We start from the raw sequence: 23,531 nt of genomic DNA, 5'->3' as shown, positions 1-23,531 counted from the left end.
CTTGCTTGAAAAGTAAGGGTATTAATATTAACAAAATAATATCTATTGCGTTATTTTGGGGCCCCGAGCATGAAAGGTACAAAAAAAAAAAAAAAGTTTTGTTTCTTTATTTAAAAAACAAATTTTACATGACATGTTTTCCTTTCACTGCATAATCCATCAAGAGATACTTTGTGCACAAACTTTTCCAAAAGAGATAACAGTGGTGATGGATTTGGTTGTAGAAATTGTTAACAAAATAATGGCAAGACCGCTACATCATCAACAATTTTGTGAACTTCTTAAAGAAATCAATTGCGAATATTCCGATCTTCTTTTTCATAACAGAATAAGATGGCTTTCCAGAGGTGCGGTGTTCATGCAATTTGCCACCTGCCTTGGAGAGGTTAAGTTGTTTCTAAGACAAAAAAGACTTTGAATATGCACAGTTAAAAGATTGGTTACAAAAATTCTACTTTATGGTGGATATGACTTCCCATTTAAACACACTAAATAAGAAACTACAGGGAAAGGGAAATACAGCAGTTTTGCTTTTAGAAGAAGTGATTTCGTTTGAACAAAAATTATATTTGTTTGCGACAGACTTAGAGAAAGGCACATTATTACATTTTCCTACGTTGAAGAAATATCAACAATAATAAGCTGATAATAATTCCATAAATTTAATCTTTTTCAAAGAAATTGTGGTAAATATGTGATCTGAATTTAATGGGAGATTTGAGGAGTTTAGAAAGAACAAGGCAACTATGTCATTTTTATGCGACCACTTGAAATTAATCCTGCTGAATTAAATTTTTCACCTTTTGTTGGAATTGATGAGGCTGCATTTCATTTCAACTTGAGTTAGAGGACCTGAAAACCAAGGATTTGTGGAATTCAAAATTTAGAAATCTTGAAGCTGACCTGGAGGAGTTGGAAAGGCAAAAATCTACCCTTGCAATACAACACAAATGGTCTGAAATAGAAGATCTTAAAAAGCAATATCAGATTGTATTTGACATGTGGAGTTGTTTACCAGACACTTACATTCAGTTAAAAACATGCACATTTGGACTTCTATCGATTTCAATTGACATATTTCTGTGAGCAAATATTTTCTAATATGAATTTTATTAAAAGTAAGTTGAGAAACCAACTAAACAACGTGAGTCCATCATGTTTGAAAATGAAAGTTACGGCGTATTCGCCGCATATTGAGAAACTATCCCAAGAAGTTCAACAGCAAAAGTTGCACTAAGAAGATATTTTAAATTAAAAAAATTAAAGAAATAGGTATGTTATTGGATTTTATACTTATGTTTTTGTAAGGAGGAAATCTTTGTTTTATTATTTGATATTTAAAAATATCATATAATTTCATGTGACATGCCACCCCTGTGTTTTTTGCAAGTATGATAACGTGTTAATGTAAAAAAAAAAAAAAAAACTGAATAAATAATTTAATAATAATATTTTTCAATGTAGTTTCTAAATTTAAACCAGTGATGAGCAGCAATTAAATAGTAAATCAAATACTCGGTTCGATCTGCATAAAGAATATTTTCTTTTTCTTTGATAAGAAAGTATTAATTTATTTTCCATTATTGGTATATTTTAATTTTTTAACCTGCACAAATAAATACACGTAAAAATCAGCATTCATAAAATAGATTTTTAATTAAAATATACTAATTCTGCTATACAAAACGAACACCATGGACCGCACAAAAAACCTGAGAGGGCCACATACAGCCCACGGACCATTGGTTGCTCATCACTGCATGCGGCTCCCTAAATTTTTTTTAACAGATATAATTTCAAAAATGGCTCTTCACTACAAAAAGGTTGCCGACCGCTGATCTAGGTGGATTGATATGGTTAGTAATATGGTTATGTGTTGATAGGAAGCTACTTCAACCCCTATATCTCATCAATAACTGAAAAAATTGCTTTCAATAATTTTTCATATGGTAGAGATTAGAGAACTAATTAGTCTCAGATGATTACTGACGTTGATATAAAAAGAAGGAGGATTTTTCACTAAAATATTGGGGGTTTTCATGATAAACATGATTATATACCTTTATTAAATGGTCATATGCATGAACACATAAATAAGCAGATAGATAATGACCAAAACAAACTGATGTTAAATATAATACTTACTGTTGTGGTAGGCAAATTTTTTACTTCAATTGTAATTTCTTTTCGAACACCATTAGGCAGAAGAATTTCATCTTCAATTCTAAAACTTGGACAGTGTTGTCTTCCCTTGATTAAAGAATTCTGAGGATTCTATAAATGAGTAGAATGTCAAAAATTCACTCCAAGATAAATAATAATAAATTGTAAGATATTTCTAATATATATCAACTAAAATATTAAAAACATCATTGATACAACTGTGGAATACAGAAATATATATACACCTATATATGGTAAAAACACTTATTGATATCAATATCTCTAACTGGCTGGCTGAGTGATTAGCATATCTCCATCCACCCAGTCAGTGGGTTCAAACCATGTACTTGGATGTTTGTGGTTATCTTTAGGTGGAAGATGAATTGCATTGCTGGATATGAAACCACCACTCTGCTTATTGGTAGCCTGAAGTGACTTGAAAAAGTGCCATGTTTGGTCTCTAGAGAAGAGTATCCAGACTATATGAAAAAATATTATATACAAAATTAATAATGAATAAGATATAAAAACCTCAGTTCACCCATAGTATGAATGTACTATAGGTTTACAAAAACTGTTCATGGGTGAGAGTCACATAAAAAAACTATTTTGCTGATCATTTTAAAGGTGAAATGAAATCTATAAAGAATATTAGCATACACTAAATAAATCAAAGCATGTATTTTGATGAAAAAAGCACCAGGGTTATAACAGAATGATAAAAATTTAAAAATCAGAGTTATAACAAATCAGTTGCATGAGTACCAGGCTTGAGTACCACCAATATGTACTGGCTGAACATATCCTCTGTTGTCTATTTAATTTAATTTATCTTCTTCCTTAAAGCTTTTGGTTTACAAAGATCTGGTGTGCTAGATCTACAGAAAAAACTATTCCAGTGTGCTTCTAGTCCATAACTAAAGGAACCTTTCCTAGACCCCCCCCCTTTCTGCAGCTGATTCCATAGTTAGTCTGGTACTCTAGAATAACATCTACGTTTTAATTACCAACAACTGTCAAAATCAAATGCAGAATGCATGTATACAATAAACACTAGCTATAATTAAAATACAAATATATTTTGTGTTTTATCTAGCACAGGGTTTCTGTGTTCTGCGGAACACCAGTGTTCCATGGGAGGTGAATAAGTGTTCCATATGGTGAATAAAATGAGAATTTTATTCACCATATGGAATTTGTTCCTGGAATTTGTCATTTTAGTTTTCTAAGCATTTTTCATGAATAAATTTCCGAGTGTACCTATATATTTTTATATGCACAAGGGTTCACTCCAATTGGAGCAATGATCTTAACTCTTTCTTTCAGAATCCAAATAATCACTGACTCAAGACCAAAATACAAAATAAACACATTTAATAAAACAAAAACAATATATATACACTTCAAACAAATATTACATAACTAACTACAAATTAATTGGATCCAAGGCCTTTTTAAAATAAACTTACACTTAAGACTAAACACTTTTTCAAAATGACAAAATGTTCATAGCCAGTTTCTCTGTCTGTGAAGGCCCTTCTCCAAAGACATATGACTTTATTCTTCATTTTTACAGGATCCTTTCTCATCACTTATGTAGCACACATTAATTCTTCCTGAATTAATTCTGTCTCTTTTCTTCAATAGAAATAATAGTCAGATCCGGCGCCCTAAATACAGATGAAACTTCCTAATCAGAGTTTTCTCGAACATTCCTTTAGAACGTGAATAGCAAAGTCCCTCCGAACCTAAATATCTGCTGGCCTGTGTTCTAAATTCCTTCCGAACGCTATCTTGTTTACAGCCGTTACTCAGATACCAAACGCTTTCTTGTCAGCTGTCAATCACTCATCAAACTTCTCGGCGAGCATGCGCACTCCATGAAACTGGTAAGCAAGAAGTTAGGTATAAATAATGGCTGACAATTTGTCTCCGTTAGCGACAAGAGAATGTCCTCATAATAAACACAAAACTTAATTTTAAATTACAATAAAATTTGTTTAAAGTAACACAACTATTCAAATCCGGTAAGTACATTAAATTTTTAACTGCTTTACATATCACTTTTAACAAAACAATTTCCATAATGGGCACATCACAAGTGCCGACAATGCGTGTTATGAAAACAAAACTAATAAACATACTAACATAAACAATATGTAAAAATATTCAGAATTTTAATTATGATTATTTTTACAAAATGACATCTGTGTAGCAAATGTCAGTGACCAAGCTGTATTTTTAAATGTGGAAGTATTCATGAATTATCGTTAATTTTCACACATCGAAACTTTTCAACATTCGGAGTTTTATTTCCAGGAATGGAAAGGGAGTTTACGTGTTCTAGTTCTGCTGTGAATTTTATATTTGGATGTTGGTTATTGAGATGATTAAGAAAATCCATAAGAGAGTTTTTGCCATGACTCCATATAATAAAAATGTCATCTACATAACGCTTCCAAAACTTTTAGTTTAAACGAAAAGGACGATATAAACAGAACCAGGGCTTGGCGATGGGGAACCCTTTATCCCCTATTCTGGCGAATATTTATCTTGAGGACTTTGAAACAAGAGCTATATCGTCCTTTTTGTTTAAACCAAAAGTTTGGAAGCGTTATGTAGATGACATTTTTATTATATGGAGTCACGGCAAAAACTCTCTCATGGATTTTCTTCATCATCTCAATAACCAACACCCAAATATAAAATTCACAGCCAAACTAGAGCATGAAAGCTCCCAACCATTCCTGGATATAAAACTTTCATGCTGCTCTGGAAAATTTAGAATCTCTATGTACAGAAAACCAACGCATACTAATAGATATCTTCACAATCTTTCTCATCATTTTCCACCACAAAAACTCGGAACTATTTCCACCTTGGGACACAGAGCACGCTCTCTTTTAAACGATCCAGATGAACTTCAAAAAGAAATTAATCACCTCACATGTCTTTGAATAAAATGGATATTATAAAAAAACCATTAAGAAATTTCTTATAGATCCTCCTAGGCACCGCAATACAGAAACTACCAATTTTAAAGGTAGCATCTCAATCCCATACATCAGTTCGGTCTCCCAAAAATTGGCTAAAGTCCTTAAGAAGTACAACATCAGGATGTTATTCACTACACTTCCAAAAATCCGATCTCTTATAAACCATCCTAAGCATCACAATCTGAAATATCCTGGCGTATATAAACTATGATGTGACTGTATAATGTTCCTTATTATGGTCAAACTAATGTCCATTGAACTTCATATGGAGGAACATAAAACAGACATCACCTATAAAAGATCACATGCCAGTGCCTTGTCCAGCCATATTCTCTTCTCTGCTGCCATGATGAATTTGAAAGAAAGATAGTGGAATCCAGGGAGATCGTCCTTAATCCTGAACATTTAAACAACAATTTATGCTATAACATCAATGATAGCCATACTGCTGTTATTCAATACTGGTGTTCTCGAGAGTGTGCTACCACGCATACAACAAACAATGGCACGTAAAATAGAACAATTTGAATGTTAATACAACGTTTTTTATTTCAATTATGTACTGCAATTTATCTGCGCTTCTCAGTTTTTTAGAATCTTCAGTTTTTATTATTGTTTCCTCTTCCTAAAAAGATACCTGATGAAGGTTGTAAAAAGCCGAAACTAGTTGTGTTTTTTATCATTAAAGTTTTTAATTAATTCTCAGTTTTTTAGTCATTAAATATCTTTCTAAATGTATCAAAGTAACCGAGTCAATGCTCATGAATACATATATATATATATATATATATATATATATATATATATATATATATATATATGTATATTTGTTACTCAACAATATTAAAATGATCCTTCTACTCACATTTTCTCCTGTGATAACAATCCTTGAGCATAATGAAGCATTATCTGTACAAAGATTTTCGTGAGGACACCAGCTACATGCCCAAGCACTGGTTACACAAGATGTACAACTATGAAAATAAAATTAAAAACAGTTCATTATTCAATTAAAAAATAGTAAACAGCAGAGTGTTGATCTATTTGATCATTACAAATTATAATCAATTACATAACATCATATAATTCATGACTTAGGATGGATCAGATTCAGGATTGGTTGCATGATAGATTAGTTTGACTGGGACAACAGAAAAAAAAATCAGGACTACCCTGCAAGAAGTATATTAGAACTTCCTCCCCCATCACAATATAAGTAGGGAAACATGTTGAAAGGTTTTCCAATTGGTTATACTATAAATTAAAGATGTGTAGAAATTATATTCTTAGTTTAATCCTTTATCCACATGTAAGCAAACAAAGTTTGCACATGAAGTAACTTCCCGACTGGGCAACTCGTATACAGAGGCTTCACATCACTTGCCTTAGTATCCTATAATGCAAAGCTCATATCATTACGGACATGAATAATGCTATGCATTATGGGAAGGGTCACTACCAAGACCGGTTTTGACCTTTATTGAAGTCTCATCAATGGGAGCCAAACTCAAAAGTGATACCAAGGTTGAAGTAATGCAGAAGTCATATTTCCATATACAAGTATGAAAAGATGTCACACCTTATTACTATAACACTCTGGATTAGAGATAGATGTTGAAATTTTTTCCACTTGGTTATACTATGTATTAAAGATGCCAAGAAATTATATTCTTACTTTAATCCTTTATCCAAGTGTAAGTAAATAACTTCACATGCAAACTTTGTTTGTTTACTTGAATAAAGGATTAAACTAAGTATTTCTTGACATTTTAATTTATAGTGTATAAATTAATTTATAAAGAGTAAAAAAAATTAATTTATAAAGAATGCTGCAAAAATTCACATTAGTAAAGGCAAAGAGTTATCTACCAATTATAATTAAGCATTTCTCCTAAGTAGATAAATCATAAATACAAAGAAATACAACAGATAGAAAACAATTCATCATTTCTGTTTAGAGGCTATCATAATTAAAATATAATCTGACAATATCCACTACCCAATTTGTAACGTTCAGAATGTTACATATAAAACCAATTGAACACTAATCTATCCCTTTCCCAATCACTAACTTTTCCTGTACCATAAAACTGATCTTCCATGTTGGCATCTTCTTCATATCTTTATTCCACCAGCTGATGATGATGATAATGATTTCTTTTGAAAGGACATTTCTTAGTCCCCCCCCCACTCCTATTTTTTTTTTTTTTAAATATAATTCCCACATACACATGTGTGTGCCATGCATTACTGCAGTCTCATTTGATTTGTGTTTATTTGGATTATTTCTCTTCTAATGATTTATATTTTAACATCAACTGCTTTCTACAGTTCTTTCATTAAAAAAATCCTGAAGCTGCCGGATTGTAGGAACTGAGAAACTAGTCAGTTTTATTACTGTTCTAGTGTATTATTAAAGACTGATTAAAAAAAAAAAAAAACTTCATCACTGCAAAAGGTTTTAAATTTACAGTATATTAGTATGGTGGGTAGGCTAAGTATTAAATCATCTGGAACCCACACTCTACAAACTAAACAGAACTTTTCAAGGATTTCAGGTCTCCAAGACAGTGGTGGCACACGGTACACCTGGCAATCTAAAGATATGTCCACAGTGGGATTTAAACCTTCAGTCTGGAGAGCTGGTAAATTAAGTAAGCAAAAAAAATAAAGAAAATATTACTTTATCTTTCTTTACTATGTATGTGTTTTTAATTTCTCCTTATTCTTGCTGTTCTAATTCTGACTATCTCAAATGAATACACTATATTTCAGAATTTAAAGAAGATTTTACTGTTTCATTATTATTTTAAACCAACATGTAGCTGGTACATTTCCTTTTATTTTGTGATAGATATAACCTTATTTCTGCCTTTTCATCCAATTAAAAGCAAGTAACCAATATGATTTCTTTTGGTGAGAAAAAGCTAAACTAACTTCAAACTAAATTCTTAATTTAACCTTCAGATGGTAGGAATTTTCTAAAGAATGTCTAAATGTGAATTATTGCAGAAAGTAGAGATAACGTCATATACTGTTATTGATATCGCATATTAAAATTGATATTAAAATTAAGTAACATCACTGCAGTAGAATCCATGCCTCACATTCTTGTAAGCCAATATGAAAGAAAATCATATTGGCTTACATATGATTTTCTTTCATATATAAGAAAATCATATGTAAGCATGTTTACATATGATTTATATGAAACATAAAATCTCACAATTAACAGATAACAGTATTTAATATATTATAATGAATAACTAAAAAATCATAGTCTCTAATATATTAGTTTTCTTACTTACAATTTATGTATGCTGCAATCATAAAAGGCAAAAAGTCTGTTCAGAAAATCTGTGTTGGTCTCACTGGATCTCACAGCCAGGTCCACAAGTACATGATCTGGAAAGAAGAGATTGTACATAAGGGAAGAATAAAATGCACTCTTAGGCAATCAAAGTGATTTTATGGCCAGAGAAGTAGAGAGCATTGCTCACATGAGGAATATATCTATTATATGAGATCCATGCTTTGATTTTCTGTATCTCCCTTATGGTTCATTTGAAATATATAAAATCTTGTCTGGACAATTTATGGATAATAGTTTCTTGACTACTGTTACTATTTCATATAAAATTACAAAAAAGTAAGTTATATAGAGAAACAAAATATTCATTTCTGTCAAGTTTTATTTAAATAAATTCTAGAAATATAGAAAACAACTGTTTACTGTTGATCAAAGTGACAAAACTTTATTTTATTTTAAAAAAAAAAAGTAATTCAAAGTAAAACATACACTTAGAAACCATACTCAGCAGTTCTAAAAAAAAAAAAAAACTTGTTCACCATATTTTTAACATTACACCAATAAAGTAACATTAGGTACATCTTTGGTATTTCATTCCAAATGATGTAAAAACAAACATAGCACCTCATAAAGTATTATGCATATACAAACACTTAAGAAATTCAACAATATATTATATAACATGTCATACAGTAAACAATGCTCAATCACACAAATATTCAGTTTAACATTTAAAAATCTCTAACTTCAATGATTTAGAATCAATTTTACAAATTAATTTAAAAACAAGAAAATAGAAAAACTATTGTTGAACTAAGGACGAGTTCTCAATAAAATGTCAGTAATCTCAAAGTTCCCTATTATTCCTCTTTTAAGCGAGGGTGTAATATAAAATGTACTGTATTACATCAGCATGTCTATGATAAATGCCATAGTATCCCACAAAACTGACATTTTTAATTTAAAAAAAAATAAAGAAGAAAGACTCAAATTAGCTAACTCCCATTACAATGAATCATAGTGATGAACCCATAGTGATGATTTATTTGCTTGTAAATTTCCTTTAAAATCATAATAGTATATCTTAGGCTTAAATATTATAACAATCGCAATTTGTCATAACGATGTTTGCATGAAGTAGGAGTTGACTATAAGTGTCTTCACTTAGCATATACCCAAAGTTGTCTCTTTTTTTTGTTTCTTTGTTTTTTCCATAGTCACGTGGTTCAGCAAATACTATGAAAAATATTATGGAGACCACCATAATGGTTGGGTAATAACTTTAATTTAAATATTTACTCAATATCTCAATCTTCACATCAAGATTACTCTGATGAATATATCTGTATAACCTTGAAGTACACATAGCACTTCAAAAACCAGATGTTTATCTAGAAGTAGTTGATAACAGTATAATGAATTTCATTCCTTATATATTCAGAATGTGTTCAAGCCCCTAAAGAGGGATTGACTAAATACTACCATAAGTAATTAATTCCAGTGAATCTAACCTAAAAATCAGTTATAGTAATTAGTGTTCACCTTCCCACTGGGGATTAGGCCAGGATCAATGATGGGTTAAAACTGTTTTTCTGCAGTATAGCTTGTGCTCCTGCATTTCAGATGAATATGGTATAGTCTCCATAATTTCTTTCATAATGAACAAAACCAGTTTTGCCTAGCACTAAGACATCTTTCCCCATTTTTCTCTTTGAAAGGTGGGCTATCTTACACATACAAACTTTCTCCTCTCATCATCATCATCATCAAATTCCTGCCATGTACCCTCAAGGGGTGTACAGGATATGATAAGTACTACATGAAAAATTTACATCATTACTAACTTCCTATCTACAATTTTCCTCCAAATCAGTCTGTTACTTGTCAAGACTCCAACATTATCAGATCTTATATTTCTATCGTCTAAGATACTTTGTAGAGTATCAATCCACCTATATCTTGGTCTTCCTCTGGGTCATTTTCCTGCCAACCTGGTAGAGAACACTGAGAACACTTGTTTTGCTAATCTTTCCTCACCCATTCTGTTTAAATGACCATACCACCTGAGATTAGCTCTGCTAATGCATTCCTGGATGCTGACAATGTCAAGTTCTTTCCTAATATCCTCGTTTTTAATATGATATTGCCATTGATGCCATCTGTTCATGCCTCTAATCTTTCTAAGGACTCTCATATCTGCGGTCTCTAGTCTTTGGTCAAGTGTTTTACTTCCGACCCAGCTCTCAGATCCATAAGTTAAAACTGGTTTGAACATGTCTTGTATACAGCTAATTTAGTGTTTTTGACTAATTTCTCTCTTATTCCATGTGAATTTATTCAATTGACTTCCTACCATACCAGCTTTGTTGATTCTGTTGTCTATTTCCATATTTAATTTACCACCTTCACTAAAAACCGTGCCTAAGTAGCTGAAATGTTTTACTTGTTCCACAGGTTCTCCGTTCACAACGCAGTTGACATTTTCAACGATTCTGCCTATTTTCATTATCTTTGTCTTTTTATTGCTGACCTTCATACCATATCTATTACAACAGTTATTCAATTTAGTCAGGGAATCTTGCAGACTTGTAACGGATTAAGACTTGTATACAGATCATAACGGATTATGATGCATTACAGTGAAAACCAATATTGATGATTAGGTTGCTATCGCAAATTTCCTTTAAACAAAACACTATCAGTGTGTAATTTATACAATCATTATAGTTTACCATAATGATCATTTCTGCAGTAAGATTTGGCTATAAGTTGAACCATCACTTTCTCCATCCATAGCATATTCTCATGCAATCAAGCTTCATGCTCACATACTTTTGTTAGTAAAAAATAATAACAAATGATCCCTAGTTCTAGTAGGTAAAATACAGAATCAGGCTTATAGCCTCAGCACATAAATCCAATTTAAGTGAAGATACTAGTTTGTTACCAGAAATGTAACCTACAGCTAAACACTTAGAAAATAATGTTTAGGATATAGGTCGCTTTTGTAGAAAAAATAAATAAATGTCAGAAAATCAGTGGACCAATTTAAAGGATGTTAAACAGAAAAAATACAAAATACAAAACCCAGCTTAAATTTTATAAAGTAAAGGTTGCTCCCATTCTATTATACATAGATCAGAAATATGGATATTAAAGAAAAATCAAAACAAAACAATCAGCTGAAATGACATTTTAAGAACAGCAATGTACAAATATTTATAATTTAAATGGAAAAAAAAATCAACCAATACAAAAAATAAATGAAAGGAACATTTATTTAAGTAATACATATTTATAGGTGATAAATGATTTCATCACCATTGCAAGACCACCCGCTCTGCTTATTATCTTGAAGTGGCATGAAAAAGTATTATGTTTGATCTCTAGAGCTGAGTTTTCAGATTAACAAATCCTTGTCTCATTCAAAGTGCAAATGTAGGTTTAAAACTTTTGGTAGGGGTGGGGGATGTTACATAAACAAAATAAAGTAAATAGATATTGACTGCAAAGGAACTGGATAAATACAGATCAAAGAAGAAAAAAAAAGACTGAAAAAGATAGATAAAACAGCAGGACTAATGAAGCTGGAACAGGAAATGCATAGTGTTTAATGAAGAAGATAAATTCCTACATTCAATATTTCCTCAAAGTCAAACTGGCACATTCAGAGAACAGATATACTGAGATACATGAATGTCTCAGTATATTAGTAAAAAAGAAGTACTACTACTTCTTTTTTTTTATCATTGTCAATGTCATTTTTTTAAGTCACGAAACCTCATCAAATTTCATGTTTGGTCTCTACTGCAAAATTTGCCACCTTAAGATTTATACAAACAGTCATGGCATAATGGGATTGAACCGACTGTCTATTGGTTGGAGGGCAAAGAATATCTATTCAGCCAACCATGCATACATGAGAAGATGTGACAAAAGAGAATAGAAATCAAAAAGGTTTCCTCAAGCATACCAACCATTTGTCACTGAGATGTAAATCTAAAGACAAGTGTCTCCTAGATATGTAGCACTTATCTATGTCTACCATTTGAATCTGCAGCCTGCTGGTTCAAGTAGATTGAAATAACTTTATTCTAGGTAGATGGAACTTTATGAAATATGGGATGTCTACAGAAAGAAAATGTACATGAAGTTCAATTTTGGCTTCAGCTGAATAATTTTTATAAACAAAATGATTCAAACTCCTAGTATTGTGTTGTCTTTGTGTGTGTGTGCTATAAAAGTTATTTGTAATCCCTGAAGATATCTCAGTGAATGAGATGAAATATTGGAAGCATTAAAATTAGTTTTTAATCCCTTGCTGTAAATATTTCTTTAAACCTCCAATATGATGTGCTCCCAACATTTAAGCCTTAATACATAACAAATAACCATTACACACACACACACATATATATATAATAATAATATATAAATTACCTTTTTCAGGCAATATCAGTGGTCTATCAGCCACAACAGGAGACATGCATGCAAGTCCATTATGAGTGACAGTTGCCTGAACAGGTGTACTGTTGCCAAAAACACACAGATAATGAGCTCCATATGGTAACTGTGGCAATTGATTAATTACCAGTTCAACCTGTAAAATATTATTTGATGAATTACAAGCAAAATCAGAATATTCAGCAATAAAATATTACAGAAAACTTGATTTCTCTCTCTCTCTCTCTCTCTCAGCATTAATTACCTAATTATTCTCCTTTTCCACTCACCAACAAGATTTATAATTATTATTAAAAAAAAAAAAAAAAGGATGGAAATCAGAGCACACAGAACAAATTTTTCATTATTTCCTTCCCATCAGAATTTCAGATTTTAGAATAGTAACAATTTGCAATTCTGCCTTTTCCACAAGGAGTTCTGTTTACGACTCAACAGTTAGAGAAGAGAAAAAAAAAGTAGAATAGAAATCATATTTTGCATTAGAATATTCATATTTTGAAATAACAGATAATGCACTGGGGTTTACAGATGTTAATTTATTATCTGAGGAAAAGAGAATACAAGTCATAGTTCCATATTAGAGCTGTAACTCATGGATTAAGTATGGAGCCATGACTTATCCATATATTTTTTCTCATCTTTTCAGTGCCTGAAGGTTTAAATTTATTTTGACTCTTTTGGTTATTCATTCTCAAAACCACTGTATATAGTGATATACACATGATTATAATAAATGAAATTAAAAATAATTTTCCATCTAATGTCTATGCACTCACTACAAGAGTGCTAAGTTACTAAAGTGAACCAGTGAAATAATGACACTACTCATTAGTATAATGAGGACAGTTGATTAAAATATGATGAATGAAGTAGATGAACAATACTTACACCCAAGCATATCTTCACCAATCAAAAAAAAAAAAAAAAAAGGGGGGGGGGGGTTAACCTATGCAGAGCCAAACAAGAACAACTTCCTCTATAACAAACCCTGCAGAGAGTGGCCTGCACCAAAGTTTAATTTCAGGCTTAATTTGGCTTGTTGTTATTGTTCTCTACATGCCATGATGTTTTCCACTAGAATATTAATTTTTCTCTTATGGTATCTTAGGAAAAGAGTTTACCTAGATGCAGCATCAGCACCTAATTTTTTCCAATATGGAGAAAAAATAATTGGCCATTTGAGATGGTCTGGCAGACATGTTATTTTGGTCAAATATAGTAAGGATAGTTACTGACACCAAAGTGATAAAGGTGGCCAGCTTATTGCACAACTGATGTTATGAGATAGAATTGTCCTAAGAATCCTTCTTCTGCTACAATTAGGATTATCATTTGTACTAGTCTTAGCACGGGATTGATTGGTGACAAAAATGGATGGAAATTATAGTAATAACAGTATAGAAATAACAGTATTATTCATCCCTCTAAGGATATGGAGGAATATCCTTTATTCTTTGGGGATACACAATCCATTATTTTTCTTACTAGTGGGTTTTGATGGAGTAGAATCATTTTTGGTGTGTTTTCAAAAGCAATACAATATTCATTTTATTTTATTTTTTCTAATTCACTCTATGGAGACTGCGAGTAAATCATACCCCTCAGGATGGCTTAACTGTGAGGAAGGCAGGATATATGTATATATATAATGTCCCCCTCTGACACTTTCTGTACTGTTGCCAACTCAGCATAAAACAGATTTTATCCGTCAATTGTTGTTGGTACACTTTCATCTTCATCTCCTGATATATGGTCTGCTCAGTACTAATATCTTCTGAATCTTTATATGGACTTTTTCAACTGAAGGTGAGTTAGCCGATTTTATACAGAGGTAGCAGGTTTTTTCTCCCGGAAACTCGGATTTTTCATCCCGCATACAGACAAATCGGCCCTTCAGAACACATACAATTTACAGACAAAAAAAATACTAGTCGTGATAGTGGGCAGTAGCTGGCATTGATGTAGATGATTGGTTGTACAGTGGATGATTGTAGTGGTGAAGACAGAGTTATACAGTGGGTGTCCTCCTGCGAGTCTATGGACTCCTCAGAGGTGTCACGAATAATAATAATAAACTTTTCATCCTTCCACCTTTGGCAAGCTCGAGAGAAGGCTGGACATTATTTCTCACACTTAATGCACTTAAGTGTTTCGCAATTACAATTTTTATTCTCATGCTTTTTACTGCCACATCAAGCACAAATGGCAGAGCAGCAACAGACAACTTGAACATGACTATTTCTTATGTTTAAAGATGCACAAGGGTTTAAGGATATAGAGCCTTACTGAATAAGGATGATATTCCTAGTTGACACCAGGAATACCATCCTTATTCAGGCATAAGAAGGATCAAGGAGCGAATAGCCATAAGAATTCTCATCCTACATGAAAATTCTTATGGCTATCACCCCTTGATCTTTTAATTCAGAACAGACCTCCTCATCAGGAACATCAAGGAGGTCCTGCTCCGATACTTCTCTTTGAGAAAAGTTCAAAGTTTTGTGGGGGGTTAACGACTCGCATTCTCCCAAATGATGTTTTCTGGATGTTTCAATATCCCTTGAATAGAGTTTTTACAGCTTTTGGGGATCCTGCTAACTCTTCTAAATCCTTCTGGATAAAGAAGGGTTTTTCCAATCAGAGATTCACTTGTTGAATGTATAATGAGAAAATATAGTGTATTTGTAGGTAACACTGATGTTTTTGTTTCTTCTTCTTCTTGTTGATGTTAACTGTCTATTGATGTTATGATGATTCCTATGGTTGAGTCTTGTTGAAGGTCACTGAAAAACTTAAGAACGAAAGATTCATTCTCAAAACAGTGGGGGAGGGGGGGGGTGACAAAATTCCCTACTCAGTATGGAGCCACACACATACATGGATGCCCACTATCCAGCAAGCAATGACTGCACTTGGAAGTGGAAAGAGCCAGGCTATCCCCAGACTACTGGAAAAGAGACATGCTGCAACACCACTGGCCTACACATGCAAGCCCACTAGCCATATGAATCTGGCTGAGCCATTCAGGACCACCTGTGTGCTGGAGTAGGGATTGAAGTAGTGCAAGACTACTAGGACTCTTCCTCCTTTTCAGATGTCCATAGGTCACCCTGCACAGCAAACATGGCATTGGATCCCAGTAATGGCAATCTGGAAAATAGGACAGTAAAAAAAAAGATTCACAAGAAGTATCATTAAGACTACATAAAGAAGGAAATAGACAAAGATGAAAAATGAAAAAGGACCAGTACTATCACTAGAAGGTCTAATGTTTCTAATGTCAGAGAATTTGAACTCAAGTTTCTATCTCAAAAAAGTATGGCAAAACACCCGTTGATCACACTATCTAATAGGCATTGTCGTGTAACTCATTTGAGCATACTATTTCACTCTGCTTAATGGAAACTTTAATGAAAGCATAGTAGTTGAATTATTTTATTAAAGAGTTTTTATGGTCTTTCTTTATCATCTTTCTTTTCAAGAAAGATGATAAAATTCATCTTTCTTGAAAAGAAAGATTAACTTTTTTCCATTAAGATTTCATAACAATCCATATATGTTAGCATGTCATAAAGTAGTAGAAGGATAATGCAAATACAAGATGCAAAAAATAAATCCAAACTAAACCACTTACCACAGCTACACTAGTAAATGGAAGATGCTCTGGGCTAATGGACTGGAAATCGATACACTGTTGAGTATTAAGTGACAACCATCTAGGTGAGCTGAAGTCGATAAGACTACCTGTGGCATTCTGGCAAGCAGCTTTGATTGTACATCTTTAAAAATAAAAAATAAAAATAATAAAAAATTAATACTGCTCTAAAGTAATCATATGCTATTAAAAAGTTAATTGTTTTAAACAATTTAAAGAATTTTAAATATTTTAGATGAATGCTTACAAGTTTGATGGTGAATGTTAAAGAAAATGAACTACGTTCCCTTAATCATCCTCCATCAACATCTTCACAGTATGAAATGAATTCTATTATAACCAACAAAAAACTCTGCTAAATTTACAGTTCATGGTTTAGCAGTTTCCATGGGAAGAAAAAGTTTATTATAAGAATTATAATTAACAAAGTTAAATGTAATATTGCACAAAACTGATAAATGGCGCATAACCTCATTATATTAGATTTATGAAATCAGCTATCATTTGGGATTAAATAAGTCATAAAATTAAAACTATCAATTTAAATTAATAACATTTTAATTATATAACTCCAATAGGTAGTTGAATCCATAAATCAGTATTATGAGTATAATTGGTAATGTTCACAATTCAATCACACTGAAAGTGAGGATACATATCCTTATGGTTAATCCCATCACCAGGGATGGTTTTAGACTGTTAGACGCCTGCATGCTAGAGATAATTGGCTGCTCTTGAGGGTAAGGCTACACTAGTATTTTTTTTCGAACATGTACAGCAGTGAATAGAACATATGCAAGAATGGTGATAGCCACGTTGACGGAAAAAATTTGTACAGAACATCACCATTCTTGTGCATATGTTCTATTCACTGCTGTACATGTTCGAAAAAAAAAATTTGTGTAGCCTTACCCTAACAATGCAAATCGCGAATAAATTTACAGCATAACCCAGAATATTACTATTAGTACATTTTTATGACAATATAATGTAGCCTAATTGACAAAGGAAAATTCATAAAATATTTTATATACTGTAGGCTATTTATTTTAATTTTATAAAAATAGAAAAAGTACAATGAATGTATAAATTATATCAAACAGATGCAAAATGTACAACTTATCAAACAGATGTAATCATTAAGTCAGAACACTGCTCTTCTTGCTTTTTTATTTGCCAATTCATCAATAACATTTGATAATTCTAATTTTTCAGACAAATCCTTTTCTATTGCTAGCAATCCTAAATCACTAAACCTATTTTGGATCATTGATGTTCTTAAATATGTTTTTATAAGTTTGAGTTTCGAAAAGCTCCTTTCACCTGATGCTACACTAACGGGTAATGTGAGGAAAATTCTCAAAGCTATAAATAGATTTGGAAATGATGACATCAAGTTATTTTTTGCAATATATGTCAAATTTTTTTAATGGGTCAGTTTCTGTAATGCCACTGCCACCACTAAAAGTTCTGTACGTTATCAGCTCATTGAAGAGCTCAAAACCATCAATATCTTTAATATATTCACCATCTTTATTAATTTGAAAGGAAACATCTAAATCAACACAAGATTTTTTAGTTTTTTCTTCGGTCATTTCTCTGAATTCATGAAGAAATTTAAATACATTATTATATTCATTCAGAATTTCAAATCTTTCCTTAATGGAATTTAATGCAGTATTAACAATTATTTAGAATACAATTAAAAATTGTATTCTAAACAATTCTTTTGAATTTTTTATTTCTTCATCAAGTTCATCTGGACTTTCATAATCTAAGTAGCGAACTTTAGTTCTGTTCCTTACAACTGGAAATTCGGATACTACGATTTACTTCTTTAACTAAAATGTCTGCGTCTTTAATATAAGTATTAAATGCTTCATCGCATCTAGCTGTCCTTAAAAATTTAACGAGATTCACCCAAAACATTAAGAGATTCATTTATATTAAATTCAGGAGACTGCAACATTTTGCTTACGACATCAATTTTTGACAGAATATCGTTCCATATAACAATTGAGCAAATGAACTTGAAAGAAGCAATCTGATCGAACAAACTCTGAGCTGTATGTTTTGTTTTCATGTCTCTGGAATTATCAGCTAATATATCATTTAAACTTTTTAAGACTTCACTTAATTGCAATCTGAGAGGTCACACTGCTTTTATTCTGCTCTCCCATCTTGTATCACTTACAGGCTTTAGTGTCAATCTTGGAATATTGCTTTTTAGTATATCCCATCTATAAGGGGATGCAGAGAAAAATGTATACAATTCTTGGATAATGTTAAAAAAATTTTAACTGTTTCAAATGTTTTTTGGCAGCATCGTTTACAACAAGTTTTAAAGAATGAGATGCACAAGGTACAAAAAAAGTTTCTATTATTTGCAGAACACAATTTCCTAATTGTGTTCTGCAAACTATTATGCTCTGCCACGCATGTTGGCCCCATTATCATGCCCTTGTCCATGCATATTTTGAATATCTAACTCATAATCTATCAAGAGTCTACCTAAAAGATAATTACATAAACCTTCCCGTGTAGTGTCTGAAACTGGATAAAATCCAAGAAATAATTCTTGAATTGCAACGTCAGAAGTGTCAATATTGACAATTCTTACTACAAATGATATCTGTTCAATGTGACTGGCATCTGGAGTGCAGTCGAGAATTATAGAAAAATATTTGCCTTTTTTACAAATTCCTTAATTTTTGATTTAATGCTGTTTGCTAAAACAGATATAATTTCCGTTTTGAAAAGAATGGCCTAAGTAATGGGGTATACAATTTCTAGAATTTTGAGATTCTGTTATGTTATTTACATGCTGTGAAATAATAGGGTCAAATTTTGGCCAAAATTTCTACGGCCTTTAAAAAATTTCCATTATTTGCTTCATGTAATTTATTATTTGTACCTCTGAAAGCTAAACATTGCCCTGCTAAAAATTGTACAATTGCAACGATTCTTTTGATAATGGCTCGGCATCGTCTTTTTTCAGATTCAAAATACTGTTGCTGTTCTTTATCAATTGTACAATTGTTGTCAAGGCATGTTTTAATTCATGCCACTTTTTACAATTTTGCATATGTTCTACACTCGTTTCATGTCGTGATAAATTAGTGGCCAAATGTCGCCAATCTGAAAACCCGAGTATCTGTTAATTTGTTTTTCTTTAAAGCAAACAGCTTACAACAAAAGCAAAATACACTATTGGATTTTTCAGAATAGATTAACCAAGTTCTTTGAACTTATTCACCATTAGGTAAGAGTCTTACAAACTGTGATGTGGAAAATGATCTTCCATTGTTATCTTTAATAAAGTTTATATTTTAAGGTGTTACAGGTCCCTTATGAATGAGTTCTAATAACCGATTATTAACAATAGATGACCAGGTACAAGGATCTCCTAAATCACATTCTGTTGTGAATTCAGCACAATTACCAGAAGGTCTACTTTGTAAATTATCCCCACAGATTGATTTCGGCATTGACTCTTTCTCCTGGCACAGTTCTGAACGAAATTCAAACTTTTCATTTCATTTTTCACATTCCACTTTGATTTTGCCCTTACTGTCTGGAAAAGGTTCTGAAGTGATTGATGTTGTTGAGTTATCTTCGTCTAACTTTACATATTTCAGTATGGATCCTCATAATTTTTCCTTTTCCTTATCACTTTCATTCTTTCTTTTGTGATAAAAAGCACTAGACAGATGTTTAGTTTTCCTATCCAACATATCTAAACATATAATAAAAAACATTAATAATAATGGTAATAATAATAATAATAAGCACAAATTATTTTTTCTCTTTTTGAATGAATAAATAAATGTTGTAATGACCCAAACTGACTTAAGTCTTTCTGTACAGATTCTGAAAAAACTCCGATCTGTCCATCCACCTGTCTGTCTGTCAGGTCTATCTGAAAGACGGTGGTATATTTTATAACACGTACTAGGAAAAAAAATTGTAATTCCATTTTTTTTCCCAATTATGTATTTTTTAGTAGCAAAAAACTAGGCCAAAACTATGGTTCACTTGAACGAACATTCCTTGTTGAGTGAGGTTTTTTAAGAGATAGAGAATGAAACCCAAAGAAGATATTTTGAAGTTAGCACCGCTATAAGTTTTAACAATGTTACGTTCCTATTTCATTGCCAATATTTTTAAATTAACTATAGGCTATATCGAAATCAACTATACATTAACTATAGGCTATATCCGAATCTCTAGGCGGCCGCCCTAGAGATTTGGCCACCTGCATGCACGCACACCCTGTACACCTATTAGAACGGGTGTACAGGGCGTGCCCATCACTAAGTGTGTCCAGAAGATTTACAAGAGTGATTCTAGTCATTGACAGAGAGGAATGTTTGCTACGCATTTTCTCAGCTGATTCTAGAGCTAATCAATCTTTCACACAGGTAAATAAGTTCTCCTCCTCCTCAAGAAATTCAGGTTTTTAATGCTGCATTCAACAAAGTCAACCACATAAAACAGACTAGCTTCTGTCTGTTTTACACTTATGTGTAGATCCACACCATACCATGCATGCTTTCAAAACCAGATCCGACAGAATGTTTTTTTGTTTTTGTTTTTTTAAAGGGAGAATCAAACCACAAGAGGTTGGTCAACCTATAGTATGCTAGTACCATGGATGGACAATAAGAAACTGGTGCACATTTCACTTGGAAAGCTGTGGATTGTATTCCTCATATTCCATGTCTGTATATTATATATGTTCGTCTGGTCAGTTTGCCTGTTTTACAGGATGAAACATTCAAGTTTCTGGGAGAAAAAGCCCTGCTATCTCCATGAGACCAGCTATCCCTATCCCACCTTTAGTTGAAAACACTGATAAATGTTCTTCGCATCTTAGATAGTAATTGAACCCAGGTCTTTCAGACCAAAGAACATTATTGAAACTAACTGAGGCTCGACACAAGCATCCATTCAAATAAATAGTAGTTACAATTAGTATTTCTCGATGCCAAAATTAACTACCCCCCCCCCCCCTCTGCCCAATAACAAACATTCATTTTTGGGATGTGGAAAAAAAGAAAAAGGGAAAAAAAAGCTTAAAATTTAAATAAGGCCTATCAGAATATTTTTCGTAATACCATCATTGTTTATGTACTGTACTATGATACAGTACAAATATTCAGTTATACTTAATAACTGAAACAAAAATCTTTATACAAAGAGAGAGAGAGAGAGAGAGAGAAGAGAGAGAAATTCCTAATTAATCAATTCTCATTAGTAATTATGGTTCTTCAAAACTGTCTTCTCAGTTTACATCAGCAGCTAATAGATAGTTTTCCAATAAATTTGTATAGACTAAAATGATAGCCAATGCTTAACTGCAAAAAAAATTATTAAAGAGGAATTTGGAAAATTTATACAGGAAATTATAAAAGATTTACAAAATGTGCTGAAATACACCAAATCATCTGCAACGCTTATATCTGCAAAAGGCACATTATGTACCAAGTACTTTAAGTACCAAGCACTTTTACTCAAAGGTGCTTGGTACTTAAAGTATTTTAACTTTCAGGCTAAATTCAAATTCGCAGTGATGATGCTTAAGCATGTAATTGGAAAAATTAAACTATACAACATATTGAGCTAGAAATAAAAGAAAAAAAATCACATGAAAAACTGGGACAAATTCAACACTGCTAGAATTTATTAAAAGCAAAAAGGTATATATGTTCATATTTATACCATTATTTGTTAAGAATCCAATGTTTGTCATATAAATCAGTAATCAATTTTGTTTTAGTAAGGAGGCATGAGATAAAAAATAGGTACTTTACTGATAATTCTACTCAGTTTCCTGAGTAAAATGCTATCTTTTGAAATAGATAATATTAGTAAAAAAAAATATTATAAGCAGATTTACATCATCATTGTTCTCTGAAAATAAGATTATTATCACTTTAATATTTCTTTTCCACTCTACAAATACTTCTGTTAAGTATTTCTATATAAAGAATATACAATTTAATGTTGAAATGGGAAAGACTCCTTTAAACTGGTATATTATTTTTCAGATCTCTAAACTCATCAAGTCTTGCTTTTCAAGATTTAAATGTAACTGTTAATCAGACTGAAGATATGAAAAAAAAAAAACAGTAAAACAATTTGGAGAAGAGTAGTTGTTGATCAGAAGGTATTCATGAAATATTGTGCTCGATTGCCATAAGACCTGATTCCTTTCCATGCGGGTATAAACTAGAAAATTATTATGACTATTTGTGGTTATTAATAATTAATAACCACAAAAGTACTCTCAAAGGATACTATAATAGTAGTACTATGATGTGAAAAGTTTGCATTATTGCTAACTTCCTTTTGTCAATTTTCATCCAAATTAGTCTGTTATTTGTGGAGACTGTAATACTATGAAATCTTACATTTCGGTCTTCCAAGTCACTTCTAACTGCATCATTCTATCCAGATCTTGATCTTACCGTGAATCTTGTTTCCTACCATCCTAGTATCAAACACCTGTATTGCTAACCTTTCCTCTGCCATTCTGTTTAAGTGACCTTACCACCTTAGATTAGTCATGTCACACATTTCATCAATGCCAAGTTCCTTACTAATATCTTCAATTCTAATGATGCCATGTGTTCACTCTCTTATATTCCCATGTCTTTGATTGTTTTATTTCTAAAAGAATTCTCAAATTCACTAGCTAAAATTGGTTTGAACACTGTTTTATATATTGTTTGGTGTTCTAATTTTTCTCATTAATTTTATTATTAATTCAGTTTACCCCACTATATCAGCTTTGCTTATTCTGTTGTCTATATTTAATAATCATTATATTTCATATGGTGTAGAAGTGTCCTAGAAGAAAAATAATATAAGATACAAGTGAGAGACTGATTCGGAAGAAAACTGCTGATAAAGACATTAGTAATAACGTAAACTTAATTGT

At 31.9% G+C, this 23,531-nt stretch overlaps 1 protein-coding gene across 1 annotated transcript in view; it reads right to left on the bottom strand.

Moving 5' to 3' along the window:
* Nucleotides 1–23,531, bottom strand: part of LOC150108313 (plexin-B-like) — a 352,329-nt gene that overhangs the window by 141,583 nt on the left and 187,215 nt on the right. Inside the window, exons 7-11 of the mRNA XM_090415739.1 lie at nucleotides 16,568–16,712; nucleotides 12,910–13,069; nucleotides 8,468–8,564; nucleotides 6,025–6,133; nucleotides 2,146–2,274 (exon numbers count right to left, since the gene is read on the bottom strand). Coding sequence (XP_090271865.1) covers nucleotides 2,146–2,274; nucleotides 6,025–6,133; nucleotides 8,468–8,564; nucleotides 12,910–13,069; nucleotides 16,568–16,712 — 640 coding nt within the window. The remainder of the gene's footprint in view (nucleotides 1–2,145; nucleotides 2,275–6,024; nucleotides 6,134–8,467; nucleotides 8,565–12,909; nucleotides 13,070–16,567; nucleotides 16,713–23,531) is intronic.

This window comes from Typopeltis vanoorti, chromosome 3 (assembly GCF_054136105.1).
Source record: "Typopeltis vanoorti isolate ZY-2024b chromosome 3, IOZ_Tvanoo_1.0, whole genome shotgun sequence".
In the NCBI taxonomy this organism is placed as follows: Eukaryota; Metazoa; Arthropoda; class Arachnida; order Uropygi; family Thelyphonidae; genus Typopeltis; species Typopeltis vanoorti.
The sequence above is the reverse complement of the archived record's forward strand: the minus strand, read 5'-3'. Positions and strand labels throughout refer to the sequence as shown.